General features: G+C 39.5%; 1 protein-coding gene and 2 non-coding genes across 3 annotated transcripts in view; all 3 read right to left on the bottom strand.

Annotated features, from left to right (window-relative positions):
- Window positions 1-5,649: 5,649 nt before the first annotated feature.
- On the bottom strand, window positions 5,650-5,722 carry TRNAK-CUU (transfer RNA lysine (anticodon CUU)). Its single transcript has one exon. It is a non-coding gene; the product is annotated as a tRNA-Lys (tRNA).
- Window positions 5,723-7,567: 1,845 nt separating this feature from the next.
- Window positions 7,568-24,780, bottom strand: part of LOC107798819 (uncharacterized) — a 28,765-nt gene continuing 11,552 nt past the window's right edge. Inside the window, exons 2-10 of the mRNA XM_075238238.1 lie at window positions 17,150-17,255; window positions 15,804-15,864; window positions 15,379-15,668; window positions 11,280-11,419; window positions 10,180-10,254; window positions 9,611-9,701; window positions 9,307-9,510; window positions 8,538-8,582; window positions 7,568-8,007 (exon numbers count right to left, since the gene is read on the bottom strand). Of these exons, the coding sequence (XP_075094339.1) occupies window positions 7,922-8,007; window positions 8,538-8,582; window positions 9,307-9,510; window positions 9,611-9,701; window positions 10,180-10,254; window positions 11,280-11,419; window positions 15,379-15,668; window positions 15,804-15,864; window positions 17,150-17,255 (1,098 nt within the window). The 3' untranslated portion in view covers window positions 7,568-7,921. The remainder of the gene's footprint in view (window positions 8,008-8,537; window positions 8,583-9,306; window positions 9,511-9,610; window positions 9,702-10,179; window positions 10,255-11,279; window positions 11,420-15,378; window positions 15,669-15,803; window positions 15,865-17,149; window positions 17,256-24,780) is intronic.
- Window positions 19,344-19,450, bottom strand: LOC142174088 (small nucleolar RNA R71). Its single transcript, XR_012703438.1, has one exon. It is a non-coding gene; the product is annotated as a small nucleolar RNA R71 (small nucleolar RNA).

Below are 24,780 nucleotides of genomic sequence, written 5' to 3'. Positions count from 1 at the left end.
AAAACCTTCGAAGTTCGAGAAGGTAGAATGCAAAGGTATTTAGACAAACTGCTTGTCACTTTGCACCATTTCAAACAATGGACTTTACGGCATATTCCACGAGAACAGAATAATAAGGCCGATGCACTTGCGAATTTGGGATCGTCGGTTGAGGTAGATAACTTGGGCTCAGGGAATGTTGTTCAACTTTCGAGATTGGTAATCAAAGAAGGTCACGCCGAGATAAATTCTAGAAGCTTAACCTGGGATTGGAAAAACAAGTATATTGAATACTTAAAGAGCGAAAAGCTCCCATCGGACCCTAAAGATTCTAGGACCCTACGGACTAAAGCTGCTCGATTCACGTTGGCTTCAGACAGAACACTGTACTGAAGGATATTCGATGGACCGTTGGCAGTATGCTTGGGTCCGGGAGATACCGATTACATCCTACGGGAAGTGCACGAGGGCACTTGCGAGAATCACTCCGGTGTCGACACATAAGTTCGAAAAATAATCAGAGCAGGGTATTATTGGATCGATATGGGCAAAGATGCGAAGGAATTTGTTCGTAAATGTGACAAATGTCAAAGGTTTGCGCCAATGATCCATCAACCCGGAGAGCAACTTCACTCAGTCCTATCCCCATGGCCGTTCATGAAATGGGGAATGGATATCATCGGCCCTCTGCCATCGACCCCAGGTAAAGCCAAACTCATTTTATTTATGACTGACTATTTTTCTAAATGGGTTGAAGCGCAGGCGTTCGAGAAAATAAGAGAGAAAGAAGTTATAGACTTTATTTGGGATCATATCATATGCCGATTCGGGATACCCGCCGAAATAGTACGTGACAATGGAAAACAATTCGTTGGCAGCAAAGTAACAAGATTCCTCGAAGATCACAAAATAAGAAGGATACTATCGACGCCATACCACCCCAGTGGGAATGGACAGGCCGAATCAACGAACAAAACTGTCATTCAAAACCTAAAGAAGAGGTTGAACGACGCTAAAGGAAAATGGAGAGAAATCGTGCCCGAAGTCCTTTGGGCATATCGGATGACGTCAAAATCAGTACGGGGGCGACCCCATTCTCCTTAGTTTATGGGTCTGAAGCATTGATACCAGTCGAAGTTGGTAAACCCAGTACGAGATTTTGATTCGCGATGGAAGAATCAAATAACGAGGCTATGAATACCAGCCTCGAATTATCGGACGAAAGACGAGAAGCTGCTCTCGTCCAATTGGCCGCCCAAAAGCAGCGAATCGAAAGATATTATAATCAAAGAACCAAGCTCCGCCATTTCAAGCCCTGGGACTTAGTGTTAAGAAAATTCACTATCAATACCCGAAATCTGAACGAAGAAAAACTAGGACCGAATTGGGAAGGACCATATCAGGTGCTCGAGAACATCGAAAAAGGATCGTACATGCTTGGCATTATAAACGGCAAACAGCTATCAAGTAGCTGGAATGTATCACATCTGAAACGGTACTACTGCTAAGAAGTCCGAACAAGGGCCAAGATGGATCTTTCGATTGAAAGCATGCGTTGTACCCTTTTTCCCTTAGACCGGTTTAATCCCAAATAGGTTTTTCGGCAAGGTTTTTAATGAGGCAACCATTGATCGTGCTGCACTTACAACAATATATGAGGCCTCTTTACAATCGACCTCGAATACTGAGGGGGCATTAGGCCCTCAAATACATCGAGTTCAGATACAAGAGAGTTATTTCACAACAATATGGTTCCAATAGGAAAAATTATAAGAGCCAAATGGTCAAAACGAACCATGCTTATTGGCCCGAACCCAGGCGCGAAACATGAACACATGTGTAATGACGTGCGAAGAAAGTTCTCTTCTTTATCGACATCTTTTATCCAAGGAAAATTCCTTTATTTGGAGATTTATTATGCAAACAGAATCAAGTTAAATTCGACCGTTATGCCTACGGGCTACCTTTTATTTTTCGAGTTTGAGCAAGCACTCACTCGACCACTATGCCTGCGGGCTACATTGCATCTAGTTCAAATCATTCACTCGACTGATAAGCCTACGGGCTACTTTTTATTTCGAGTTCGAGCAAGCACTCACTCGACCACTAAGCCTACGGGCAACTTCGAATGTTATGCCTACGGGCTACATTGCATCTAGTTCGAGTCATTCACTCGACTGATAAGCCTACGGGCTACCTTTTATTTTTCGAGTTCAAGCAAGCACTCACTCGACCACTAAGCCTACGGGCTACATTGCATCGAGTTTGAGTCATTCACTCGACTGATAAGCCTACGGGCTACTTTTTATTTCGAGTTCGAGCAAGCATTCACTCGACCACTAAGCCTACGGGCTACTTTGACCATCATGCCTACGGGCTATATTGCATCGAGTTCGAGTCATTCACTCGACTGATAAGCCTACGGGCAACTTCAAACGTTATGCCTACGGGCTACATTGCATCCAGTTCGAGTCATTCGCTCGACTGATAAGCCTACGGGCTACCTTTTATTTTTCGAGTTCGAGCAAGCACTCACTCGACCACTAAGCCTACGGGCTATATTGCATCGAGTTCGAATTATTCACTCGACTGATAAGCCTACGGGCTACTTTTTATTTCGAGTTCGAGCAAGCACTCACTCGACCACTAAGCCTATGGGCAACTTCGAATGTTATGCCTACGGGCTACATTGCATCGAGTTCGAATCATTCACTCGACTAATAAGCCTACGGGCTACCTTCTATTTTACGAGTTCGAGCAAGCACTCACTCGACCACTAAGCCTACGGGCTACATTGCATCGAGTTCGAGTCATTCACTCGACTAATAAGCCTACGGGCTACCTTTTATTTTTCGAGTTCAAGCAAGCACTCACTCGACCACTAAGCCTACGGGGTACATTGCATCGAGTTCGAGTCATTCACTCGACTGATAAGCCTACGAGCTACTTTTTATTTCGAGTTCGAGCACGCATTCACTCGACCACTAAGCCTACGGGCTACTTCGACCATTATGCCTACGGGCTACATTGCATCGAGATCGAGTCATTCACTCGACTGATAAGCCTACGGGCTACTTTTTATTTCGAGTTCGAGCAAGCATTTACTCGACCACTAAGCCTACGAGATACTTCGATCATTACGCCTAACGGGCTGCATTGCATCGAGTTCGAATCATTCACTCGACGACTAAAGCCTACAGGCTACTTTTATTTCGAGTTCGAGCAAGCACTCACTCGACCATCACGCCCACGGGCTACATTACTTCACTCGACAATTACGCCCACAGATTATATTTCTTCAAGTTCGAATTATTAACTCAACTAGTAAGCCCAGGGGCTACATCACTTCGAACAATCAATCATAGAGACTACGAAGTCCAAATTTGATTGAATTGTTACGATCCTTGTGAAAACATTTGTAAGGCACGCATAAAGTCTTCACAAATCGGCCAAAATTGTCTATATACAAAAAAAAATTCATGATTGATTAAAAAAAAAAAAAAATTATGAACTAAGCTTCCTGATCATCCTCAGGGGCGTTTGCTTCTCTGTCAGGCTCTCCTCCATCCTTGGATCCGCTCTTGCTACAGTCATCATCATCATCATCACCATCAGAAGCCAAGGCTTCAGCTTCAACTTCGAGCTCTTTAGCCTTTTTTATTTCTTCAGTAAGGTCAAAACCCCGAGCATGTATCTCCTTGAGGGTCTCCCTCCGAGACCTACATTTAGCAAGTTCGGCAATCCAATATGCTCGGGTGTCGGCAGTGTCCGCCGCCTCTCGTGCCTCCATCTGAGCAGCCTCGGCATTAGCCCGATACACGGAAATGGACTTATCCGCCAAGATTTTCGACGACTCAACCTCCGCCTTGGCTTCAGCAAGCTGAGCTTCAAGCTCCTCGATCCTCTTAGCTTGAGCCGAACCCTTTTGCTTAACGTTTTGAAGCTGAACATTGGCCGACAATAAATTGGTCAAAATGGTCTCTTTTTCCGCAGCCAGGTGATCAATAGTCTCCTTCCACCGATTACATTCAACTTTGATTTGATTGACTTCTTCCCGAAATAACCCGATCGAACTGCCAAAAATCACATCGATTCTCACCGCATCCTTCGTGAGAAACGAGGGGACTATTTGTATACGGTCGAAATAGATTTCAGCCTTCCTACGTTCGATCGAGTTCAAGTGTTAAAAGATCGGAATGAGATTTTAGGAGTGAGCTCCGAAGTCAGTACTAACGAGCCTCGAGTCCGAAGGTCGCTCGAGGAGTCGGTTCAGTAACCTTATCGATCCCGTGACCGAATCGACCCGCAAGACACTGCTTCGAGGTCGAAAATGCGCGACGCCCATCTCGAAGGTCGAACTCGAGCCAAGACCGAAGGGCCCGACCCAGTAACGAGTTCGAGCCAGTATCGAGCTCACAGACAAGAACCGTTGCAACCGCACCAAGAGAGAGAATCTTGGCGGGAATCGAGGAAGAGACAAGTTATTATGGGCCTTCCACTATATGCTTTATTTTATTATTTTTTGTAATGACCCTCTACTATAAAAGGGGGGATCCTTGTAAGCTATGGGGGCAAGAAAAAAAAATACACTATAACCAAAAATCACTTCTCATATTGAAAGATATCCCTTTGTGCTTGTTTTACTTTACCTTATTCATTTTTGTTGCTCACTATTTGCATTCTCATAGTCAAGAATATACATATCTCTATTTCTCTACACGATTTATATCGAATTGTATCGCACATCCTTAGAACCATACACAAATCTAACGTTATCCGATTTTTCCGGTGAACATATATAGTGTCAAGGTAAGCAAAATTTTATATTTTCAAGTTATTTAAAGATACATATTGTCCATAATAAGAGAGATTAATAACATAAAAATGAAGATAAGTAACCTACTACGACACGTCAAATACATAACTTTTTCTTCTTTTGCTATACATAAGGAGGGAGGAATTCGGAAAATAGAGAAGAGGATAACAAGATAAGAAATTAAACCCTCACCAACAAAATGAACATTCAGATAGCTAACAAACTAAACTACTATAATTTATTCAAAGAATAGTTTTCATGCAACTTAGATCCAAACTTACCTATTACATGTCAATACAACTTCTATATAGCGTCAAGGTAAACAAAATTTTACATTATCAAGTTATTTAAAGATACATATTATCCATAATAAGAGAGATTAATAACATAAAAATAGAGATAAGTAACCTGCTACGACACGTCAAATATATAAGGTGAGAAATTAAATCCTCACCAACAAAATGAACGTTCACAAACTAAACTACTATAATTTGAAATACCAAAGGAAAAAAGCATGGTTCCGTCCTTATAGTAGCTAGGGATGGAGGGAAGGGAGGAAGAAAGTCTTATAAATATAACAACCGATACGGATAAGTTTTTGCCCAAATAAAAGTAGCGGATGCAAATTTAATAACTAATTGGTGTCTTTAATGACTAATTCTTTTTTCCGTCAATCACATCAGTGAAAGAATTGTGATTGAGAAAAAATTGTAATTGTAATCTAGCAAATTTAGAGATAAAACCATATTGCCTCTTGACTTTTTAACAGATATTCTCGTTGATCAACTTGTCGAAAGGTTAATAATTTGCTGGAATAAGTTGGAGTAGTTGACCAAAAAAAATAATCAATAAAATGCACACCGTGGGGCTCAAACCCACTATCACAAGGTTAAGAACCTTGCGCTCTACCAACTGAGCTAGACGGGCTTCTTGTCTCGTTCTGGTAAATAGTGTTATTAATAATCATTCGTAGCTCAACAGTGCACAATCGCAAATTCTGGTTCAGTTGAACCTTTTTGCTACTTGGAAGAAGAAGAGAAAAAACTCTTTTGCTGTTTTCTTGTAAAATATGAATAAAATATATGCTAAAACTAAAGTGATAAATGCAAGTATCGTCTTGAAGTCATATTTAGCCTTTTAGTCTTCCAATTTCAATCTTTAAGAGAATGAGAGGTTTTTCTCTTTTCTCTTTTTTTTTAAAAAACAAATGGTGTATATCTCAATCTTTCACGTCGTGCAAATACAGGACACTTTGTCCCAAATATTTACACAACATTCATGAAGTTAAGGACACTATGTCCTTAATATTTACATAATACCTATGTCTAGCACAGGGGTATTTTTGTCCGGCGGGTAAAAATTTATTAAGCACCGACTAAAGAGTAAATACATTTAAAACAGTGGTTAAAAGGTAAAGACATCTCATCAATGACTATCTGTGCACTTCCCCCTAAACTCTATGAACATTGAAAGTTATACTTTCAGCCCAATAACCCTAATTTTGATGATGATGATATATATATGCGTTGTTCTTGTGGTCCCATAGTAATACCAAGCGGCTGTGTTGAATGCCAATTTTCCATGGGATCAATAATTCAAGACTCTTGCATTATAAATAAATGAGGCTCGTACTGCTCAAGAAATCTCCTATAAATATCTATTTTTAATGAATTTCCTAGGTCGCATATTGATATTTCACGAAATAATTCGTAAGGATTATTTTTGTGCATTGGAAAATTCCAACAAACTTGACCCTTTGCTCATTGTAAATATTTTTGCAACAAATAAAGACATATATATATTTTTTGGAAATAAAAACTTTTGGATATATATATATATATATATATATATATATATATATATATATAAGATTTTTAACATCTATGTTAGAATCGCAGGTTAAATCGGATTGATATATATAAAAGATTTTTAACATCTATGTTAGAATCGCAGGTTAAATCGGATTGATAAATTTATTTATACAACATTTTGATATAAAATATTTTATGGATGATAAATATTTGATATTATGTTAAAATTTTCACGGTAGATCGATTTTGTAAAATTTTCTATAATTATGTTTTGGTATGAAATATTTCATGAATTATATTAAGGCCTTTAATGACAGCCGAAAAATATGGCCTAAACTATCAAAAAGTATAGGCCTTTGATCAAATGCATAAACACAATCCAGAAATACAGAAAGAAGACTCTGAGACTTAATAGTATTTGCACCCCACGTCCTAAATCAATTAAAGAAAAATTAACGTAGCAGAGAGTTGCATGTACGACAGAGGTTCGGAGAAACAATTTTGTACCTCTGTGAGCTCCCCAAATCTTTACTTCTTGGGGGGATTTTTACTCATCAAATAGTAGCATAGATGTGTTTTTACCAAAAATATATGGTGGATTGGTGGGCTAATGGGCTTATTACCTTTTTCATTAAGTTGTACCAAAAGGTGCCCCATACTCCTAGTATCTTTTTTCCCATACTTTATAGGCGAATGTGTAGGAATCGCACACCAGTTTGTGCTTTCTACGGCAAACAAAATGGAACTTCCCATTTTTCATTTTTTGCTTTGGACTGAAAACGAAAAAGAATCTCTTTTTTTCAAATTTGAAAATGAACAAGCAAATCACTTTCTATGTAATACAGCAAGGAAAACAGAACTTCCTATCCACTTATTTGTTTTTGACTGAACGGAAAAAGGAACCTCTGTTTTAAATAAGTTGATGACAAACCTGAAGAAACAAGTATACTTGCAAGAAAAATGGAACTTAAGAATATTTTTTCGTCTTCTGATTTAAAATTGAAAACGTACCTTTTCCAATTCTAAGCTCTAAAATAGATCACCAATGCCTAGAGAAAACTACAACTCATGTATATAACATCAAATTTTATCTCAAAATTTTCCTCTAGCTTAATACATGCTGGTTATCTCTCTCTTTGCATAACAAAAACTCTCAAAAGATGTAAGCACCCATCCTCTAACTTAGGCTGTATTCTGCTCTTCTGACTTGTACTGTATATATTATCGTCAGTCCCCTTATAATAATCTATTAGTTCAAAAACTGGGTGAGACATCAAAAGCTTGTCATTCACGGGGAAAAGGCTCTGTCGCTTGTTCACGATGCATTTAGGGATGGAGCCGCCCACAACTTTACTTTCTTATCGACACTGGCTGTGGCCAACACCAGAACTTGCTTGTCACCTGATACATAGTTACAACAACAAAAACAGAAACAACTTAATATTGTTAGACCATTTGTGGAAAGCAATTGCTGCCATCAGAAACCCTAGCTAAATGCACCCTATGAATTTAAAGCCCTGATGGTTATTAAACTACAATTTAGCTTCCTCCTAAACCACTAGGAGTTGGTCCTACTTTTCAATTTTTCATTTTCGCTCCAGTTTTTCATCATAACTATAACACAGAAACTGAGTCTCATATCGGTACTTGCTAGAATATATAGGAAGAAAATGGAAGATTCAGAGAAGCCATTAAAACTAAGAGGAAGACACATTGAAAGCAAGATTCTAGCCAAAAGAGACCAGCTATTGTTTTACTTAGTGACAAAAGACTTGCAAAGATAAAAGGAAAAAAAGGAAAAAAGCTGATCCACTTTATGACCTAATGTAGACAAGAAATGGAAAACAGAGAATCACATAATATAAAACTTCTATTTGATAAGGTAAGATCACATAATATAGAACTTCACTTGGGGTTGGGGAGAGATTTACCCATTGGAATGGGAGAAGGCGACCATGCCATGTCAGTGATATCACCTGCACAATAAGTGGAAGAATATAAATTTTCAAATCAAGTTAACACAAGTCGATAGCATGGCTGGTATGACTGGGCTACCAGCCACTTCAATTCACCACGATACTTCAACTTTCCCCTCATCACCTATTAACCTAAGACATCCCCTCTCATCTCCTATTGACCTAAGACATCATATTGCTTCATACAGAAATCCTACAACGCAAGAGACTACGTAAATGAAGCAGATGTTCTAAGACAAAACTCATGAAATAAACAAGAATAGTAAGTCCAATGGTTCCAACGCAGTGCCTCACAGCACCCTAGGAAAAATGATATCTAACTTAAAGTATTCATGACTCCTGCGCAAATGCGCAAACCGAAAAAAGAAACACTTATGAGGAAAAGACGAGCTATCATAACAATATAGAGCTCAACAGAATGAATGCTAAGAACTCGCATTGTGTGTCACTGAGATTCTAGCTAACACTAAATAAAACTTCGTTCTTCTTTTGATGGGGCGGGGCTGAGAGGATCGAACTTGGAAAATATTTTTGAAGGATGTATTCCATTCAGGTTCTTGTTGTCTATTAGGGAAAAATCAAGAAATTGAATTTTTGCCAAGAAGCACACAGTCATAGCTGCTTCAGAATACAGAAAAAAATTCTAGACAGGTTCGACACATACATAGGGATGACAATGGTGGACAGCTTTTGATAAAGGGGCTAAGTAATTTGGAAAGCATACCATCGTGTGCCTTTTCAGCTGTGTCCAAAACCTTCCCAGTCTCCGGACATAGCCATTGCATCATTGAACCATGAGTGGTGGACAATATCTTTCCATCAGGTGATAGACACAAACGATCGTAGAGTAAAGTTGTGCCATTTGCATCCTTAAGGGGAATAGGGATCACCCTTAATGTCTTGGGGTCCTCGGAAAGATGATAGCGCACTGCAGAACAAGAATGTTGCACGCAAGTGCCAAAGGAAAATAATTGGACGAGGTAACAATGGTATAGTAACTAATAAGAGCTAGGGAGGGAAAGACATACCATTAATATTCCACACTCTGATGCTACCATCCTTCGATGCAGTAATTATTTGTTCCGAATTCGGGGTAAAGCATAGGCACGTCACTGCACTCTGCACAGAACCCATTAAAATTTTAGACATCAAGCAACAAATTAGCAGCAAATCAAAAGAGAAAGAGATCAATAGCAAAAGTTCATTAAACTAAATGACAGAGTCAGTCAAGAGAACACTGTACACCTATAATAAGAGCAAGATTTCATCCATTAGCTGAATCATGAACACAATGAAAAAGAGATAATCAACAACAAAGTATTTGAAGCTTGGGAAGTCTTTGCTGAAACAGCATATTTCAAATTGTTACTCCCTTAAGATTTTTCTAAAATTTCTCCTTTCCCTAAAATATTACTCCAATAATATTTTTCCCCCAAGTACAGATTAGGACAATAATAAGCCTGTTCACATCTTGTTCACACTAGAACCATCATCAGATACAACTGAATGCAGATCACATTGATCTAACCCTAGAGAACGATAGAAAAAGAGAAGATGTAAATAGGATTTCATGGCGCAAGAACTTGATATCATGTACCTTATGCCCCTTGAGCTCCATTACCCTTGAAACCTCCTTTACAGCACCATCTTTTGAATACACAATTTCCCAAACCTGTCAACATGATACCTAATTCAATCAGGAACTCTTCTTTGATGACATCCAAAAAGCGAGAGAGAAAATTATGAAAAAATCATTTCCAAGTTGACAAACGAACATGACATAAATTGCATAAAACTTAAAAGGTAACCACACCACATGATATGCGAGCTTTATCAGAATATTTAATGCCCACCCTAAATTTATATAACCTACTTTTCTTTCATAGCTTATTCCAATTTACTTGACTCCCTTGGCAAAATGACAAATATCTACAGCCTCCCAGAGTGAAAAATAATACTTAAACAATCTCAATCTCCAACTTTTTCCGGAAGGATTGGAAAGTGTTCAGCTATTCACACAGATTACATAGGAAAATATATTATTTGGATTCCCCCCTCTTCTGCCTGTCTGTCTGTCTCTCTTCAATTTACGTAGGCAAACCATACTATTTGGATCCTCATCCGTGGATGGATGGTGGGTCTACATGGTTCTGAAAGGTGTTCTTAACACCATTTAATCATCTCTATCCAAACTATGTCGCAGCTGCATTTGAGATGACTAGAACCAACTGATGAGCAGTGTCCTAATTTCTTGGATAGCTCCACATAAGTCCTTTGTTATAACTGGCCTTCCAATAACCACATTGACAAAATCATACATAACAGCCCGACTCACATGCCACACTGCCTAACGCTTGACACAAAACACAAGAGGGCAACTGAAAAGAGTGTATCTGTGGAAGTCAACCTTTGTACGTCTCAGGAAACCGCTAGGGGGAAAATTTAGCACAGGTTATTAGCTTCCACTCTTTGTTTCTCCTATCTACCTCCCACCCCCTAAACCACTCAAATAATTTTGAACAGATAAAAGACACTTGCGTTTCTCATCTTCCAATATCTCTTACAACTAACTAGTTTCATAACATTATTTTCCTACTACTTAAACAACATTGAAATTTGACAATAAATGTAAACTCTTGACAAAAGCTTAAAGCAGTTCAGCCTCACAAATGATAAGATTGCAACATCTAACTTCACCTTGACATCAGCAGTAAAAGCTGCAGCAGCTATAAAACGCCCATTGGGAGATATAGCAGCCATGTTATTTTTGAGTTGATTAGTGTCAACACTCCCAACAATCTTGCCACTTTTTCCGTGAAAAAGCACAATATCAGTACCTAAAACACCAACAAATACAAAAGCATATTATTTCAATCATCATTTTGCTCTATGAAAGAAATAGGTTCTTCCACACAAACGAAAAAACAGGAAAGGAAAATCGGATTGTTAGGATGTTCGTGGATATGAGGATCACAAACAAAATTAGCAACCAGAAAAGAAGAACTACGACACAAAGAGTTATGGAATTCAAGCATTATGAACGAGCTGGTCACATGTCTATGGTCATATCACTAATATCTATCAGAACTCAAACTTAGTACCTGCAGTCTAAAGGATTCTTGGAACATCACAACCACATAAAGGTTTAGGGTACACCATTATGTCATTCCAAATCTATCCACTTTCTTCCAAAAGAATTATAATGTGAGTGTGGTTCAGATTGGAATTTTTTTTTTCCAACAACACCAATTAAAAGCATTGCTTGAAGCAAGATCAGTTTTTCAAAACCAAAATTCACAATGAAATCTTAATTAAAGCGATAGCATTTTAAAAGATTTTGCATCATACTATCTTTATCTTAGATTTTGGCAGTTGAATTTACAACAGAAATTTCTCCAAACAAGTCTCTAAGCTACTATGATGATTCAACAAATACAGTAACAAGCAACAGAAGTTTTTATTTCCAGAGCCCAGAGAGAACCAGAAGGGGGAAAAACATGACAAACATCCAAGCCTAAGGTAGTGTCATCAAACTTTATAATTTGGACTAGGTGAAGGCCATCGGTACAATATTGACGATCTCACAAGCAACGTCAACCCAGTTCTATGATCCTCATTTGATCCTACGATCCAGTCAAAACTTAGGATGGTAGGCTGAAACTTGATTTTATGTTTTCTTTTTCCAGATTCATTTTATCCTTGTCTAATAATTTCACATGTAATATATCAACTCATTTATAAAGTAAGTGGTACTATTATATAGTTTGAAGTTGAGGAAACTTTAGCACTTGCAACGAACTGTGTGCGCACATGTGCAAGAAAAACAAATTGTATTGATTTTTCATTGTTATCTGAATTTTGCTTCTAAGACTTTGTAACAAGGGAACAAAGTGATCTAAGGGTATTAATTATCAGCATAATGGTAAGAGTGTGATTTTTCTTCTCTTCACAGAAACGCACACAGAGCACACCACAGAGGAAAATGCCGGCAGGACATGGATTAAGGTCTCGGACGAGGGATTCATTCTCTCGCGCCTTCAGAAAGAAGGGAGTAATCCCTCTTTCCACCTACCTCAGGTTCTTCAAAGTCGGTGACTATGTTGATGTCAAAGTGAACGGCGCCGTTCACAAGGGCATGATGTCACCAAGTGTGATGTTGGAGTCGAAATCAACAAACAGGTTCATAATAAAATCCTCCGAAAGAGGATCCATGTGAGGATAGAGCATGTTCAACTTTCCCGGTGCACCGAAGAAGTCAAGGAAAGAATCAAGAAGAACGATCAGCTAAAGGCCAAGGCTAGGGGTGAGGTCATCAGCACAAAGAGGCAACCTAACCAGGGTTCATGGTTGAAGGTGCTACTTTGGAAACTGTTACTCTCCCATACCATATGATGTGGTCAACGATTTGAAGGGAGGCTATTGATTTTACTTTGTTTCTGAGCTTGTTTATTTTCTTCATGTGCTGCTATGCAGTTGAAACTACTTGTTCTTCCCGGCGTCAGTTGCAAAACTTGCATTTTAGTTCCAAATTTTGTTTGCAATGTTAGTAGTTATGGTGGTGAAGAATATCTATTTACTACCTAAATTTTTAAGTTGAGTTTGTCAATATTTTTTTTGTTTCAGCATTAGTTTTCTTCCACACGAGCACTTCATCTGCTAAGTTAATTACCATTTTGTTTACACTGACGTCATAAGAAGAAATTTATACTGTCAGGTGAAAAAAAAAGTTTAAAAAAAGACCACCGAGTTCTGGCGTGGAAAGACTTTTGGTGCAGGACTGCAAGTGCTTTTTGGCATTGTAACATTTTCGATCATGATACTGTAGTTAAGGACAATATGTTAGAGAAGCAGATAATTAACACTTCCAGTAATTAATGATTTCATGTCTATACCAATACACCCAATTACGAGATAGTTGAGGCTTTAAGGCACACAAAATGTTGACATACAGATATGATGTTCCATGACTTTTTACCTGATTCTCAGGCCAAATGATCATCTACAATGCCAAGACGCAGTAAGGATTAAGCATGGCTATTAGAAGATTCCTACAGGATTGGGACGTGCCTAGAATGATTCAGTTTTATAGAACACTAGAACAATGTAGTGGACTACAGGAGGGTGAAGATACACTCAGATGGCAAAAACATAGTAATGGGATGTATTCAGTCAGCTCAGCATACAAAGATTTGAACCGGGAGGGATCTCAACTCAGTTTATGGCCTTGGAAACACATAGGGAAAGTAAAAGTGCCTTATAAAGTGGCATGTTTTACCTGGTTGGTAATTAGGGAGGTTGTCCTCACTCAGGATAATCTAAGGAAGAGGGGTATACCAATTGTTTCAAGATGTTATTTGTGTGGGAATGATGCTGAGACAATCAGCCATCTGTTTCTTCATTGTAGAGTGACCAGCCAATTATGGTATCTGTTCATTAATCTCAGAGGTGCTAGATGGGTAATGCCAGGGAGAACCTCTGATCTTTTATTATGCTGGAACACAGAGATAGAGTTTACCACAGACAAAAACAGATGGAAAATTGTCCCAGTAACTATTTGGTGGACAATTTGGAAAGAAAGGAACCAGAGATGCTTTGAAGATACAACCAACTCTCTACAAAAGATTAAGATGAAGTGTATTTTTCTTTTTTGTTTTTGGTGTAAATCAGAATATGTAGAGGGTCCTGATTCAATCCTAGATGTTTTGAGTTCCTTGTAAGAAGAACAAGGACTATATTTTTGCTTTTCCATATTGTAATTGCCTATTTTGGCTTCCAGCACAAAATTTGTGCTGATGATTTTTTGAATATACTGGATACTTTACCTTCTCAAAAAAAAAAGAAGGAATTGCTTCAACTGGGAACTTACGAACTTCTTTTGAAGTTTGGACAGTCAAACAACTTAACGGGACTCCTGTCAAGACGCATATGGACTGCAACTAGCAATGAAAAATTCACTATGAATTCATGCTATAAGTTACTCAATAAGGATGACACTTTTTCTGCTCGACGCCAAGAACCTTGATCCAAAAGTCCATGGCCCAAGCAAAGTAGCTTGCTTCAGCTGGGTTTTGTTGCAGGATGTATGTTTAACGCAGAGAAATCTTCAGAGAAAGGGCTTTCATATGTGCAATAGGTGATATTTGTGTGGGTTTAACAATGAAGAAACTGACTGTTTAATTTTGCATTGCATAGTACTAGGCAGACGTGTTTTTTAAGATATTTGGTTTGAGGTGGGTCATGCAAAAAACCACAAAAGTATTGTATTGCTTCTGCGATGAAAGGAAAACTACAAAGCAGCTGACTAAAATCTGGATGACAGTTCCAGCATGCATAGTTTGGGTAGTTTGAATTGAAAGAAATCAAAGATGATTCGAAGAAAAGACTACGGCAATTCAGTATTTAAACTTCACATGCCTTAGTTTATTAGGACAATCGTGTAAATCTATTGTTGTAAATTGTGAGGACAGTATGTTAGAATTAACTGAAATGACCGAAAACAGGCCACTGTAAAGGATGGGAAATCTTTGTTAATCCAGCACAAACTTAGTGTTGGTCTTTTGCTGCCTCAATAATACTTTACGTACTGATAAAAATTAAGCATGATAGTCAGGCCAATCACCACCAGCTACAGTATGAAATTGAATAAACCTAAAACTCTGTTATAGAATTCAAAAATCAATATGATACATGACAGCATTCTCATAATCATGCATTCTCCAGCAACAAATATGAAACCATGAAGCTTTTACTATAATTAAGAATCAGGATATCCATTGAGTTTTAACTCGAGTTTTACCTTCAGAACATGAAACAATGATTGTGCTCCCATCAGCACTACCATAAGTTGCTTTGGTACCAACTACAGTTAGGATCGCTCTCTTGTCGTGAACTTTATGCTGTTCCCATTTGATTTCTGGAAGAGGAAGCTTGGCCTGTTTGGAATCAGTGGCTGCTGTTTTCTCTTCACCATACATGTACAGGGAAGAACCAGAAAAAGCATCGCATGCCACTACAACTGAGGAAGCTTCATCAGCAAATGCAACTGCAGTTGGATGACCTCCAGCAGGCAAATTAATTCTCAGAAACCTGAATAAGATACACCACAGATTAGAGTTAGAAATTTGCACTTAGATTCACACTTAACAATACTAAAGCTTTTACTCGAAGCTTAATAATAACCAGATTACTGTCCTAATAATAATAAGACTGTAAAAGCCATACTTAAAGCTTTTGCTCGAAGCATCATCCAACTTGAAGACCCTAACAACCCCGTCACCACAAGCTGCAAGAGGAAACCATTAGTATGGAAGATTGACATCTATCTTCCCCATCCTCCTTCCAAAATATATAAATGGAATGTGAACAACAAGTGATGGAAGATATGTAGAATGTGATTATGTCCTACAATTTTAAAGCATGTTTTCTTTAATTAAAGAAATTTGTGGATGAAAAATATATTTTGTTAAGGGTAACGGTCTAGACTTGCCCTTGTACTTTGTGAAAAGGTCTAACTTTTTCCTCCGTTAGAAGTTCCGCTCATCCATGTCCTCACCATTACAACTTTTTATCTACAGCAGGTAAAGCTCTTTGGAGCGGTACAATGCTTGCAACTAAATGCTACATCTAGCTTTGACCCAACGTGCATTTATATCATACAATTTTTCAGTGATTGTATCAATTGCTTAAAGTTCTCTGGTCATACTTTAACTCTTTTGGAACTTGAATTCTTTCTGCACTGTGTTGTAATACAGTCTTCTTGTGACAAATTGTTTTCCTTATAAAAGAAACTCAATTCATAGCTTCAAGAGGGGGATGTGACATAAAGGAAGAGAATAAAGCAAGACCCCCTCGTGCTAACTTTAACCTACAATTTTCGGCAAATGGCACCAAGTGTAGAAACAGTAACGCAACCAAAGTGATTTTGACATGAATTATATCTTTCTCACTTTCAAGCACAACTCATTTCCAAGCAACACAGGTGTTGTATAAGGTTTTTCCAACAATCATCCTAGTACAATAGCTTTCTTTAGATAACTTTAAATAGAAATGAATGTTTTTATAATATCAATTTTTTTTTAATCATGCACAACATGCTCACGGGACACATATCAGTTCTTCTAGTCTCATCCACATCCAGGATGAGGTCTGATCGGTGCAAGCATAATTCTACCATGTGGGTTAGACCAAATTCAACAACGAAATAAAAACCCAACATGATAAGTAGGTTGCTCTAAGTAATCTTTAGGGCTCGATTCTCAAAAATTGGAAGGAAAAAAAAAAAAGATTGAGCACTATTTGATTAGCATATCAATGATTGGGAAGTGTGTCCTACAAGGCCTGTCCTTTTGAAAAGGGTTCCATCAAGACATTTAATCCTGTAAAAAAGAGAATTTCTCAAAAGAAAATGAAAAGAAAAAAGCTGGTTCCAACATGCATATCTCGACAGATTGACTGTGGCCACAAACAGGCAAATGGAGAGTTGTGCATCTTAGTAGAAGTACAGCGATCATACAACTTGCTTTGTGAGGCTTAGAGCTCAAACAAACAAATACGTAAACCAAAATTACCAGTTGCCAAAGACTGTGCATTGGGTGAGAAGCAAACTCCAGTGACAATATCCCCATGACCTTTTAGAGTATTCAAGTCCAGTGGGTGATGCCTTTTATTTGCATCCTGCAGAGCACAACCAGTACCAAAAATTACTTTCAGTTGACTGGTCATTGAATACACAGCTCAAGGTCATATCTGTAATGAAATCTAGAAACACATTAACTTGGCTAGTTTGTTGAAATATATTTGGATGAGAAACTAAAGTTGAGTTATTTATTCAACTTGGCTGGTCTGTTGAAATATATTTGGATGAGTGATGTGAGGCCAAAATGCTATACTTTTAGCACATTACTCACCCTATATTTTGTTGTTCTAATGAGTTATTGTAACACATTTGAGCTAAATTGGGTTGTTTTATGCATGGGAACATCGGAAGGAATCGTCGAATGAAAGTTGCACAAAAAGAGGACAAAAATACAAGAAAAGAGCACAAAAGCATCAAGTATCCAAACCGTGCTACAGACCAGGCTTTGCAAGGTCTATAGCCAGGTTGACCGCGCTATAGACCAGGCTTTGCGAGGTCTATAGCCAGGTCGACCGCGCTATAGACCAGGCTTCGCGAGGTCTATAGCACGGTGATTAAAAGTCGCGGATTAAAAAGACCCCAACCCGGATTTGGACCGTGGATTGACATAAATACTCCCCAAACGAGTTATTCTAGGGTTGGTCATGACTTTAGAGAAGAAAAAGGCTGCCAAGCACTGTGGAGCAAGAATCAAACGAGTTTTTCCTTCCTTTATCTTTTTACTTTGTAGTTTCATGTCTTTAAACATTATGTTGATTGTTGTTGTATTTATGAGTAGCTAAACTCTCTTATCTAAGGTTTGATGGAACCTATTGAAGGATGATTTTCTACTGCGTTTAATATAGATTTGTCTTTGATTTTTCTCTACTTGTTCAACTATATTTTCATTGTTGTTAATTGAAGAGCTCTCACTTAACTGTGCCTATTTAGTGTGTATATTGCGAGAGAGAGAGAGTACACATTTAGGTAGTTGTTGAACAACACCACTCCTAACGTAGTTGAGAGATCGATACGGAGGGTTTAAAGGCGGGATTAGAGATAACAAAGTCTTGGTGCGATCGTAGTGAGCGGTAAACTAGTGCCAGCTAGCGTAGTTCGGGAGAATACGTCTAGCAAATTGTGGTAGTTGCTCGAGAGAGAGCTACGACAATCAAAGTACTCACGATTGGTAGAGAATATTTAGGCAAATTTATAGGAAACGTAGCGGGGAAGATTCCGACAATAGGGGAAATCATAACCTTAGACTTTACCAAATCTTGTCTACAATATTTGCCTTGTTAGTTACAAATTATTGCATTTTTAATTGGCACGTTATTTCCCTGTGGGATTCGACTCCGGACTTGTAAACCGGATTATATTTGCAACGACCGCTAGACCTCTTAGGAGGCATAGTTGGGCGTGATCAAATTTTGGCGTCGTTGCCGGGAGGCAACAGTGTTACTAGTTACAACTATAAGAATTGCTAGGATTCTTAGTTTAGTCAATTTTCTCCATTTTTATTCATTACATTGAAATTCTAACGTTTGTGGTCATGTGTGTTATAGGTGTATGCCTAGAAACTCCTCAAGAACTGGTGAATTGTTTGAAGCATTACCGGATCCTGAGAAAGCTTTCAAGGCATTAAATCGTGCAAACAAGAAGGACAAACAACAACATCACCCAAGAGAACAAATTGAACAGGATATGGGTGACGCTTTGGATAATCAAAACAATCGAAACAATGTGAATGACCCGAACAATCAGGGTGTGGCACCTCTTGTGCCAGAAGCAACTTTGTATGATTGGGCACAACCCACCGCTGAAAATTTGGCAACTGCAATTGCAGTCCCTCGGATACAAGCGGGGTCATTTCAAATCACAAATAACATGCTACATTTGCTGCAAAACAAGAGACTGTTCTCCGGGTCTTACATTGAAGATCCACAGCAGCATCTGGAAAATTTTCTGTCAATTTGTGTCACACAAAGGTAACCAAATGTGACACCGGAAGACTGTTGTTGTTTCCATTCTCAGTGACAGAAGAAGCCCAAACTTGGCTTAATTCGCTCCCCATAAATTCCATCACAACTTGGGAGGAATTAGTCAAGCAGTTTTTGAATAAGTTCTACCCACCCAATAAGACTGCCAAGCAAGTTGATGAGATATGGAGCTTCAGGCAGAAACCAGCTGAAACATTACAAGAAACGTGGGAGAGATTCAAAGGTATGATGGTTAAGTGTCCACATCATGGTATTCCAGATCAGATGTTGGGACAACGGTTTTACATGGGATTGGCAGACAACTTGAAGGCCAATGTTGATGCTTCAGCAGGTGGGGCATTTTTAAGCTAAGTCATTTAGATAGTGTAAGGTCCTGCTAGATAAAATGGCTCAAAACTCGGGATGGATGACAAAAGACTCCACAATCACCCCTATAGTTCACTCAGTAGCATTGGACCCGAACAATTCCATAGCCGAGAATATGGCCACTCTGATGACGCAAATGAGTATCCTCGCCAAGAAGATTGATGAATCAGGCCAGAAGCAAGTACACATAGTTGACACGACTAATGGGGGATTATGTACACCATGCATTAACCAACCATATGTGTGATCGTGGAGTGATGAATGTGACAACCAGAACTATCAAGAGAACATGAACTATGTGGGCAACTATGGAGGCCAGAGGCTAGGTTGTTAGAATTGGGGGCAGCAAAATCAGCAGTATAGACCAGCACAACAACAGTACAATAACACCAACAATTCTGGAGCTATGCGACCACAGGGTCAAGTAGTACCTTACCAAAGGCAACAAGGATACAACCAGCAAAATCAGCAGCTAACTTATCAACAACCTCAACAACAGATAGTGAGACAAGATGATGGGCTATCTGAAATTAAGGGAATGCTGCAACAATTGATTGGATCCAATGGAAAAATGCAAGAGAAGGTTGAAGCACATGAATTAGCGATAAAAGGCATTGAGATTCAATTAGGGCAGATATTTATGGCTCTAAATAATCGCTCCCAAGGAACTTTACCTGCGGACACACATGTCAATCCAAAAGAGCAGGTCCCGAAGCAGCTTATGGCGGTGAGTTTAAGAAATGGTAGAGATCTTGATTTAGAGCAAGAAATCGCTCGTGAGAGCCGATCGACTGAAACACTTGTTTCAGTGTCAATTGAGGTAGATGAGTCAACTGAGCTAACAAGAGTAAGAGTGCAGCCAGCCCAGGAGGAAATAAACAAGGAAAAAGAGATTGCGGAGAAGATTGAGAAAGTGCAAGAAAAGGCATTAGAAAAAGTGCCTAAGCAGGATCTAACTCAAGCCACAGAAAAAAAGTGACATCCAGCACCTTTCCCGCAGAGGTTGGCCAAATATCAGAAGGATGAACAGTACAAAAAATTCATGGAAATGCTGAAGCAAATTCAGGTAAACATTCCTCTAATCGATTCCCTGAGGGAGATGCCCGGTTATGCAAAAATGATGAAGGACTTGATGTATCGTAAGTTCGTCTTCCAAGACTTGGCAACTGTCACATTGACACAGACCTGCAGTGCTGTTGTGACAAGACCTATAACTGAGAAGTTATCCGACCCTGGAAGCTTCACAATTCCATGCACCATAGGTAGTTATGCATTTGCCAAGGCATTGTGTGATTTGGGAGCAAGTATAAATCTGATGCCATTGTCTATCTATAAAAAGTTAGGCATTGGAAGAGCAAGACCCATATCCATGTTACTACAGCTAGCTGACCGAACGGTAAAAAGGCCATCAGGTATACTTGACGATGTACTTGTACAAGTTGGAAAATTCGTGTTTCCAGCAGATTTTGTCATTCTGGACTGCAAGGTTGATGAGGAGATTCTCATAATTTTGGGAAGACCGTTCTTGGCAACAGGAAGAGCTTTAATTGATTGTGAAACAGGGGAGCTGAAAATGAGGTTGAACAATGAAGAAATAACATTTAATGTGCAAAAGTCTATGCGGCGACCCAGTGAGTTCGCAAATTGCTCTTTGTTAGACACGGTGGATGTAATCATGGAGGAAGATGATGAGGCACTTAATGCAAAAGACTCCCTAACAGTCTGCCTTATAAACTTAGAAGAAGTAAATGGTGAGGACTGAGGACTTGGCGGAATAAGTGTTGGCTCTTTAAGGGCAAAGGTACTGGAAGAGAGCCTGAATTCGAGCCTTTACACTCGGAAGAAAGAAAGCCTCCAGCCAAGTCATCGATCGAAGCGCCACCACAATTGGAGCTGAAACCACTGTCACCTCACCTCAGGTATGCTTTCTTGGGACCTAACTCGACTTTACCTGTTATTATCTCATCTGGTTTGTTAGATGTGCAGGTAGAACAACTTTTGCAGGTGTTGAAAGAGTGCAAGACTGCAATTAGTTGGACCATTGCGGACATTAAAGGTATCAGCCCGGCCTTCTGTATGCATAAAATTCTACTGGAAGATGAGCACAAACCTTCCAGAGAATATCAAAGAAGGCTAAACCCTAACATGAAGGAAGTTGTAAAGAATGAAGTGATCAAGTGGTTAGATGCGAGAATTATTTTTCCCATCTCAGATGGCAACTGGGTTAGACCCAGTTCAATGTGTGCCAAAGAAAGGTGGGATGACTACTGTGCAAAACGAGAACAATGAGTTGATCTCAACAAGAATAGTTACGGGATGGTGAATTTGCATGGACTATAGAAGATTGAACAAGGCCACCCGAAAAGATCATTTTCCCTTGCCGTTCATTGATCAGATGCTAGATAGATTGGCAGGGAGGTCCCATTTTTGCTTCTTGGATGGATACTCGGGGTACAATCAGATATCTATTGCCCCGGAGGATAGAGAGAAAATGTCATTCACCTGTCCATATGGCATTTACGTTTTTCGAAGAATGTCGTTTGGCCTATGCAATGCACCCGCCACATTCCAAAGGTGCATGATGGCCATCTTCATAGATATGGTAGAGGATATAATGGAGGTTTTCATGGATGATTTCTCAGTGGTGGGAAATTCTTTTGATGATTGCCTTAGAAATCTGAAAAGAGTGTTGCGGAGATGTATGGAGACTAATCTGGTGCTAAACTGGAAAAAATGTCATTTCATGGTACAAGAAGGTATAGTCTTGGGACACCTAGTGTCAAGTAAGGGCATTGAGGTGGACCGTGCTAAAGTCGATGTAATGGAGAAGCTGCCACCACCCACTTTTGTCAAGGCAATAAGGAGTTTCCTTGGTCACGCCGGTTCCTACAGGCGTTTTATAAAAGATTTTTCCAAGATTGCTAATCCTTTGTGTAAATTGCTTGAAAATAATCACCCTTTTGTGTTTTCTGATGACTGCAGGGTAACTTTTGAGGGATTGAAGAAGAGGTTGGTGTCTGCACCTATCATAGTTGCCCCTGACCGGGAGCAACCATTTGAGCTGATGTGTGATGCAAGTGACCATGTTGTAGGAGCAGTACTTGGACAGAGAAAAGATAAAATCACGCATCCAATCTACTATGCAAGTAGAACATTAAAGGGGGCTCAACTGAATTACACAGTGACAGAAAAAGAGATGCTAGCCGTAGTGTTCGCATTTGACAAATTCCGATCCTACTTGATAGGCTCGAAGGTAATTGTTTATACTGACCATGCAGCTCCCAGGTACCTAATTGATAAGAAAGAGTCAAAGTCACGCTTGATTAGATGGGTCCTACTGCTGCAAGAGTTCGACTTGGAAATCTGTGACCGAAAAGGAACGGAGAACCAAGTTGCCGATCACTTGTCTAGGCTTGAAGGAGCTGAAACGAAGGTGGAGGTGGAAGAGATCATGGAGACTTTCTCGGATGAACAATTGTTAGCCACGAGCCTTGAGGAAGCGCCATGGTATGCGGACATTGTAAACTACCTGGCAAGCGGTATTGTTCCCTATGAATTGTCTTCTGTGCAGAAGAAAAAGTTCTTTCGTGATTGTCGCATGTATTTTCTGGGATGAACCATATTTGTTTCGGATTTGTATTGATAACATGAACCGGAGATGTATTCCCGAGATAGACCAAGCTTCTGTTTTGCAGGCATGTCATGCTTTGCCTTATGGAGGTCATTTCGGAGGAGTAAGGACAACTGCTAAAGTTTTGGAGTCGGGCTTCTATTGGCCGACGTTGTTTAAAGATGCACACTTTTGGGTAAAGAGCTGTGATGAGTGTCAAAGAACGGGGAATATTTCTCGTCGACATGAGATGCCCATGAACCCAATCCAAGAAGTAGAAGTATTTGATGTATGGGGAATCGACTTTATGAGACCATTTGTTAGCTCATACAACAAGTATATACTCGTAGCAGTGGACTATGTCTCGAAATGGGTAGAAGTTGTAGCACTCCTAACAAATGATGCAAAGGGAGTTATTGGTTTTCTAAGAAAAAATATCTTCACTCGATTTGGAACTCCAAGAGCGATCATTAGTGATGGAGGAACTCACTTCTGCAATCGAGCCTTCGCAAAGTTGCTGGAAAAACATGGCGTACGCCATAAGGTTGCCACTCTATATCACCCACAAACAAGTGGTCAAGTTGAGGTGTCAAATAGAGAAATCAAGAGTGTTTTGACCAAAACTGTAAATGCTACTCGGACTGATTGGGCGAAAAAATTGGATGATGCACTATGGGCCTACCGCACTGCATTCAAAACTCCGATTGGTATGTCACCGTACAAATTGGTGTTCGGAAAGGCGTGTCACTTACCGGTGAAGCTAGAGCATAGAGCTTTTTGGGCATTAAGGCAATTAAATCTTGACATGGAGGCCGCTGGTACGAGTAGAGTCACAAAACTTCATGAACTCGATGAGTTCCGTTACCATGCTTTTGAAAGCACCATGATGTACAAGGAAAGGATGAAGATCATGCACGACAAGCATATTCAAGAGAGGATTTTCAAACCCGGAGATGTCGTGTTGTTGTATAATTCAAGATTGAAACTATTTCCGGGTAAGCTGAAATCTAGATGGTCGGGACCATCTAGAGTGATGCAAGTACTCTCACGTGGAGCTGTAGAAATTGAATCCGAGGATGGAACGAACAGGTTTAGAGATAATGGGCAAAGGTTGAAACATTACCTTGGCATGGAGGAGGAAAAAGTTGTATCGGTGATTCATTTGAAGGAGCCTCAATTGTTGAGTGAACCTTAAGTTTGGTCACATGCGTCGTGTCGCGACGTTAAATCAGGCGCTCGTTGGGAGGCAACCCAATTCGTAGTTTATTTAAGCTTAACTATAAATTTTTGTTTGTTTTATGCACTAACAAGTTTTTAGCTAAATCTTGGTGTCTGAACATGTAATGGAGCACGATGGAAAGTCATGGCGCTTGGAGTCGTTCACAAAACGAAATAAAAATTACATGCGTACGCTCCAAACAACGTTGTGTACCTCGCGTCACCCAGTTTAATGCACATCGCACCTGGAAGCAAACCTCGCGGCGCAAACATTTCACCTCGCGGCACAGCTTGCATCGCCTGCTGCCCAGCGTGCTTTCCAGCTCGCGTCGCCCAGTCTTCAGCGCGCTATACAACTCGCCTAGCGAGGGTTATAGTGAGACCAATCTC

The sequence above is a fragment of the Nicotiana tabacum genome, chromosome 19 (assembly GCF_000715075.1).
Source record: "Nicotiana tabacum cultivar K326 chromosome 19, ASM71507v2, whole genome shotgun sequence".
Taxonomy (NCBI): Eukaryota; Viridiplantae; Streptophyta; class Magnoliopsida; order Solanales; family Solanaceae; genus Nicotiana; species Nicotiana tabacum.
The sequence above is the reverse complement of the archived record's forward strand: the minus strand, read 5'-3'. Positions and strand labels throughout refer to the sequence as shown.